Below are 7,613 nucleotides of genomic sequence, written 5' to 3' on the forward strand. Positions count from 1 at the left end.
TGGTTAAGTTGTATTTACAACACTGTTCCAGAACACTTCAACCCAAATATTCAGATGTGTGCAGCACATTTTATGGAGGACTGTTTCCTGATCCTGGAAGAGTAGACTACAATGCTGGCTGTTCTGATTTACAGACTGTAAGTACGTCTTTTATATTTAAAGAGATTTTATATATTTAAAGCGAGTTTGAGCAGTGAAGAGTAGGGCTTGTTGTTTGTGATTTCTCCGATCACAAATGCAGACATGGTTTTATGTTTACGTGGCGCGATGCAATGCATAAAAAGACAGTAAAAGTCATTATAATCCATAATTATGTCCCCACTGGATGCAACGAATGCCTCGTTTATAATGGGTTTTCATATTTTTGAATCCTCACTCCGGCCTGACAGGGCATCATCACAATATGGCAAGGGGCATAACATTTCTGTCACACGCTTGAGGTATTCGGCCAGTCACAATGCGCTTTTTCAGACCGATGAGCTTTGTAAAAATCGATGCGTTTCAGAAAGGCGGGGCATAGAGGAGAAACAATGTACAGTATGTGGAAAATGTGTTTTTTGAACCTTAAACCGCAAAAATGCATTTCATTACACAAAATACTGTTCTTTTTAGCAGCATCATATGACCCCTTTAAGAATAATTTGTCATTGTTTGCCATTTTTACATGTTTACCATTTTAAATTAGAATGTTTATCATGAAGTGAGGGTTCTGTGGATGTAGTTATAACTATAGGAAGATGGCATAATACTTATACAGAACAATAAATTTGTGCATGTCTATCTTTTCTATTAGTGGAGTCATAGCAACTGCATCCATTACTTGATAGTAATTTACAGTGAATTAATATAAAAGTGTTTTTGATTGTGCCCAGTAACTGACTAACCTGGAACATGAAATATTTAGCTTTTCTTTTTTCTTTAAAGTGGGTCAAAATATCTTCGAGATGAGCCTTTTGTTACTGGTGTTGATGTGCAAAAGCATCTTGAGAATGAGCTATTTGATTAACAAAGCTCCTCGTGTCTTCTATGTAAATCAACACAATACAAGCCTGCGGGCAGCATTTACTGCTGCTATGTTACACTTTTGTTTCAGTGAGTTTAACATGTTTTCTGTACAGACAGTAGGCTGCTCGCTGTATAGGTTTAAACAGCTTTTTTTCCTTATATGCTAGCATGACGAAACCGTTTACTAGTTGGCATATCAGCACTATATAGGCTATAGTAAAAAATAGCATAAAAAGTGAAAATCTTTAAGATATTAAACATTGCTATTCCATGAGGTTAGCGATGTAGGCTAATTCACATAACTGACTTTTTCATTCTGTTTACGGCACTTTGAGAAACAGGCAAAAATGTAGATAAGGAGAAATTATTCAATGATTTGCTCCGTTTTGCTGAATGTCTGAATGTATTCATCTATTTCAGGGATGGGCAACTGGCAGGCCGTATGTCTTCTAGTACGGCCCGCTGGATTATGTTAGACTCGGATGATCAATTTTAAAACATTTGAAAAGTAAGTCACGTAAATAGGGGGGCGCCGGTCACAAAGTAGTTGTAACACACATGGTTTTAATATTTCCACACATGCTAGCATAACAATGTACAGTATTTATTGGTTACCATATCAACATTATATAGAAAAAGTGTGCCAAAATTCAAAAATCTTTTGAAGAAATCGCTGAACATTTATTTTACCATAGTAAAATTTAAATCTGTTTTTATTAATCATTTTAAAATGAGACAAATCTGCTATTATTTTAATCTCTAATCTGTTATTTATCAGTTTAGATAGTTAGTTAGTTTTTTATTTATTTATTTTTTTTAAATGCGTCGCTAACTAGCAAAAGACAGCAACTGGGCACGTTGTAACACTGCGTTACAATGTGCTATTCTATGACATTAGCGATGTAATTTACACTATTTACTTTAATGAGTTTTTTTTAATGAGAAACAACAAGAAAGCGGTGAATAAAGACTGACAGTCAATTCTTAAAGGGGTCATATGATGTTGCTAAAAAGAACATTATTTGGTTTAATGAAATGTTTATGCGGTTTAAGGTTCAAAAAACGCATTATTTTCCACATACTGTTTCTCCTCTATGCCCCGCCTTTGACTAGCCATGAAGAAGTCTATGCCATGTCATTCAGTATAGGCCTAGTTAAATTTTCACAAATCATGCTATAAACTTTCATAAGAGCACTAGGCAAAGTTATTGTAATTATGTATTGTTGCAATAAACTGATAAAATTATCCACCCTTAAATATAGTAAAGTAGCCCATTAACAAATTGATGCAATAAATAGGGTATGGTTTAAAAATAATCATTCCTCCAAAACAGAGAAAATATTTTTCACAAACATCTACATGTCTGTCTCCTTTAAAGTGTTTGTAGTGTATATAATGAGTTGTATTTGTAGGGGTTATTATAACACAATTCTTTAACATCAACCCGGACCTCACTAATTTTCAAAGTCTGGGTACGGCCATAGGCGCCAGCACCTGTCAAGGGGCGCGGAGCATCAGTTAATTCAGAGGCATACCCTCCAGTAGCCTACTTATGAATACGAGCTAGCAAATCTTTAGCCATCCACTAGGGGGCAATCTGATTAGTCCCACTGCTAATCAGTCGACAGTTAGAGCTAATGATGGGAAGTTCGGCTCTTTTCAAAGATTCTGCTATTTTGGCTCGGCTCCCTTAGAAGAACCGGCTCTTACGGCTCCCACATGGCTCTTTATTTAGTATCACCCTGAGCCTTCTATTTTTAGCCCAATTTAGCAAGTTTGAATGGTTTGTGTTGGTAAGCAATTTTTTTTATTCAGTGTTTTCATAAAAGCCTTATTTTACTATTTAACATTTTAATAAAACTTTAACACTTTAGTCTTTAGTGCAGGTTGGCATTCAGAAATATCAGATGCCTCAGCTTGGATGTGCTGATGCGATTTCTCCTCTCGGTGATCATTTGTCCTGTTTTTGAGAAGACAACAATGCAGTGTCTTCCTACCTTAACCAACGCGCTTGCATTTAAATCTGGCTCCCCTGTCCCTCAATGTCACTCTGTGTACTTGGCCTCTGTGTACTCTGTGCTGCACTGTGCACACAACTGAAGCGCACAAACAAAGCCATCTCAGACAGCAGGTGCACACCAATGGCTGTCTTGACGAGTATCCTCGTAAGCACAGTCAGTCTTAAGTGAACATAATTGCAGTAAAGAAAATATCGAATGTAGATCAGTATAATGGATCCATGCATTTGTTAATAGTGTTAATCAAAAAGAACAAAAGAAAAACCATGCGCTGCTCTTAAGTAATGTCTGTAGTTTTAATGGATATTTGTGTATGTTAATTTTAAACAAATTTGGTGTGAATGCAGTAATCGGTGTGGGGAGGGGGGTGCTTGGGGGGGGGCGTAAGTGAAATTAGACAAACTTGGGGGGGCACATGTCCGAAAAGTTTGAAAACTCCTGTTCTAACGTAAACATTTATTAACAGTAGCAAATAAGAAATGAAAAACTGACCATGAAAGCAGTCAAGATGGTAAACAAATTATAATTTTACCAAGTTCAAGGGGTTTAGATTGTTTGGAAATCTGTATTTGTTTTAAATCGCCATCACACCACTGCTCACAAACAACGGGGACGTAGCACTTGCCTCAAATATCAAAGGTAAAAAATGCATAGACTAGTAAACAAAACCTATTTGCGAAATGCATGACAGAAATGTTTGAACTGAACTGTGGGTTCCTGTTCTTAGGGCTTCCGTGGGTCCTCAGTTTAACTGTTTAAATTATGAAAACTCTTAAATGGCACAAGTCTTAATTATAAATGGTCTTAAATTTGGGGATGGAAAGACAAGAATTGCTATGTAGATTAATGTGTCGATTAAACTTCAAAAGGCTATGATTTTGCTGAATAAACTCAAGCACAGCACGCTTCAAAATCAGGCACTGCTGCTTTGTGTACTGCCGTTACCAGGGAACTGCTGTTAGGCTACTGCTGTTCTGAAAGCGAAACCTGCTGGCAGAGAATGAATTTGCATTTTCAGTAAGCCCGTCTGCTATTTTTGCTACATATTTTTAAATGTGAACCAGTGGATCGACAAGAAGCTAATGCATTATAAAGATATTTTAAAAAATGAAGACACTAAGGTAGGCCTATATGTAATTTAATATAATAATTGATTGATAATTGTTTAAATTAATATAATAATTCATACTTTTGACTCATTAATTTTCTTTAAAAAATGTTTAAAGACTGAAACGTGAAGTTTGTCTTAAAAAGGTCTTTTAAAGGTCTTAAAAATCCTGCAGATACCCGGTTATACTATGGTACCATTTGGAGTAAATATTTTTTGAATAAGCCCTTTTTAACTGTCCTCTTACATTGTTTTGAGAATGCTCTGTAGGCCACTAATAAAAAGTAAGACCTCTGTCCATTTGTTTGTTGCAAATTTACAGACAATGCAATTAAGATGTTTACATTTGCTTGTTGGGGTACTATTGCTGTCAACTGACAACAAAGTTTCCCTTCTGAATTAGCATAACTGCACAAGTTTTATGGTTAATATCTTTAAAAACAAATTACATTAATTATACTTTGATTTCCTTCAATAAAAAGTAAATTGAGTAAGACGATGGAAAAGTTGTGTAGACGTGGATTAGTAATCTGGCCCCTTGGTATAAATGAGAAAAAAATTCTGGCCCTCGTCACTATCAAAGTTGCCCATCCCTGATCTATTTGCCCGCATTGTTTTAACCTATAGCTATAGCTGTGCATAGTCAAATTCCAAAATGAGATTATTTTTCAATTTTAATTAAAAATGTTATTGATAAAAAATATTGTTTGTCTATTTTAATTAGATTAGCTAAAATGTTACAACTGTGGGCATTCACATTTCACTTACATTCTTTTGGGGTAAATAATTATTATTATTATTTTTATTTTTATTTATTTTTTTAAGTATACACTGTATTAATGAAACAAGACCACATATTTTTACAAGACATGTGTGAAATTAATGTAAAACAAACAAATAAATACTCTGAACCCCAGGTGGATTTACACAAACTGAGAAAGCTAAAAAGCTTTAGGTTATGTCCCATTTTCCCCTGCAGTACAGAAAGTTTTAACTGTCATTGATTTAGGTAATAAGAAAACTCTTGACTGCTTATGTCTTTTATTTGTAATAATTAATCACAGCTGTATTATATACAATATGCCTTTGTAAGTTTATAGTATTGTGGGAAGTTAAATAACTCAGGGGTGCTCTTTTTGATATCATTAGCATGTATTATCCAAAGTAACTTACACTGCTTTCAGAGTATTTGATCAGTTCATACATTTCCTGGGTATCAAATCCATGACCTTGGTGTTTCTAGTGCTATGATACTGTTAAGTTGCTACTGCCTAAGCTACAGGAACTTAAGGCTAAAATCAAGGCTACTAGCTACTGTATGTAGCCACCTCATGTTTGCAGTTTAAGCTTTTACGTCTACTTACAAAATTGTGATACTGAAAATGTATGATGTGTTTGATCATCTCTTAGAATACACCAGTGAGAATCTGTGTGAGCTGTCATGGATGGGAATCTGTTTGTGCTGCTTCTGCTGTCAGGTTGGTGTGATAATTTGTATCTGTTTATGATGATGTGTTCACATATAGGTGGTGCAACATGTTGATTTTAACAGGGCTCTTCTGGAGCAGTTCTGGTCTTTCTCGTCCGTACCACTATATAAATGCAGCAATGTCGTGGCCAGAGGCTCAGAGTTACTGCAGAGAAAGATTCACTGATCTGGCTACTGTAGACAGCATGGATGATGTGAACAGGCTGGTAAATAAAGTGGATGCTGGATACAGTGGATCAGTGTGGATTGGACTGAAGAGGGGGACACAGAAACAATGGAGTTGGTCTAATGGAGAAAACACAACTTCTCAGTACTACAACTGGGCTTCAGGACAGCCAAATTGGGATGGAGATTGTGTAGTTATATTTTCTGGATTTTGGCATAATATGTCATGTAGCTATAAGCGATATTTTGTGTGCTATAGTGAGTTCCCTGTTATTTTAAATTTATTATTGTGCCATTTAACTGAGAAAGAAGAGCTGAGAACAGATACCTTCTTTGTGTTCTTCAATAGAAAATGATGGATACTTCTTCATACAGAATGCTAAAATCTGGACAGATGCTCGGAACTACTGCAGACAGTATTACACAGACCTAGCCACCATCCACAACTCAGAGGAAAATGACCAGGTAATTATGAAAGTTTTATCTGGATGGTACATCTGGTTTGGTCTGTTTCTGGACTCTTGGGAATGGTCTGATCAGTGGGATCTGAGGTTCAGACACTGGGCAGCAGGTCAACCATTGATGAGTTCAGGATCTGGTGACTGTGTTGGCATGTCAACAACTGATTCTGGCAGATGGGCTCACTACAGCTGTGATCTACAGCAGCCTTTTATCTGCTATGGAGGTGAGTTTCTCCAGTTAACCGAATTAAATTATTCAAATGGTTTGTAGATCACTCTTACAACAGACATCACAAACAACTGAAATATGTTTCCTTCGTTGATGTATCTTCTATGTTGGGCATAACTTCACGTTTCTTGTCATTTCTCTAGATGACAAGAGAAAACAAATTGTGAGACTGAAAGTGACCTGTAAGGGAAAATGTGCATTGAATGATCCTTCACTACAGACGGCCATTCTGAATGAGGTTTGTATCTGCCTTAAACAGTGTTCAGTGTCAAATTCTAGTGCAACAACACAATTTGCCAAGTATATGCACTCAATGAAACGGCTGAAGAAGAATGCATTAAATTACCTTAAACCCAACAAGCATCACTCATATCAGCATCATCATTATTGCTGGTTGTGTTGTTATTTAGGGCTAAATATGATATGACATGATTTGTCAGGTTTTATTTAATTCTTTCTTGCTGGTCTTCCAGATAAGTGAAAAGCTGAAGAACATGAGGTTGGAGAGTGACAGCAAAATAAGCTGGAGAAAGGGGGGAGATGGAGAGGCGTTTCATCAGGAGAACAGCCATATAGTGAATTTGGATAATAAATGTAATGGGCATCCGTAATGTATTTTTTTAAAACTTAAATACGGTTTAAAAAAAATATCAAGTAATGTTACTATATTGTTTTGAGGAACTGGAAAATAGTAGTAGTAGTACAATACAATATTAACAAAATTAATGAATGTAGCCTAACATTAGCTAGAAATATTCGCATTCTTACAAGACTATAGGCTACTTTTCTTTCAACAAATTCAATTGAATGATTTTCCTACAATTCCATTAATTAAATTTTCCTTTTAATACTGTTGTTTAAATTCACTGATTTTTTTTTAACAGTACTTAGGGTCTAGTATACGCAGAGAAGATTTTGAGATAATGTATACTGTATGTATATGTATATGCTCTTATTTAATAAGTAAAATTAGTGCTTTATTGTTCCTGTTTTAAGATTACTCCTATATGTCAGAATTTCAATTGTAAAAATACAGCACTCTTTTGTTTTATATTTGTTACATGTAAAACAATTTAAAGGGATTAAAGTAGTTTATTTATAAAGTAGTCCATTCTGTAGTTTATTTACTTGTGTGCT

At 35.4% G+C, this 7,613-nt stretch overlaps 1 protein-coding gene across 1 annotated transcript; it reads left to right on the top strand.

Annotated features, from left to right (window-relative positions):
- Nucleotides 1-5,668: 5,668 nt before the first annotated feature.
- Nucleotides 5,669-7,087, top strand: LOC107549368 (macrophage mannose receptor 1-like). The gene is made up of 4 exons (XM_016230413.1): nt 5,669-6,044; nt 6,136-6,471; nt 6,620-6,714; nt 6,950-7,087. Exons 1-4 carry the CDS (start codon nt 5,669-5,671, stop codon nt 7,085-7,087), a joined length of 945 nt encoding a protein of 314 aa, XP_016085899.1.
- Nucleotides 7,088-7,613: the final 526 nt, after the last annotated feature.

The sequence above is a fragment of the Sinocyclocheilus grahami genome, unplaced genomic scaffold, assembly GCF_001515645.1.
Source record: "Sinocyclocheilus grahami isolate Dianchi unplaced genomic scaffold, SAMN03320097.WGS_v1.1 scaffold370.1, whole genome shotgun sequence".
Classification (NCBI taxonomy): Eukaryota; Metazoa; Chordata; class Actinopteri; order Cypriniformes; family Cyprinidae; genus Sinocyclocheilus; species Sinocyclocheilus grahami.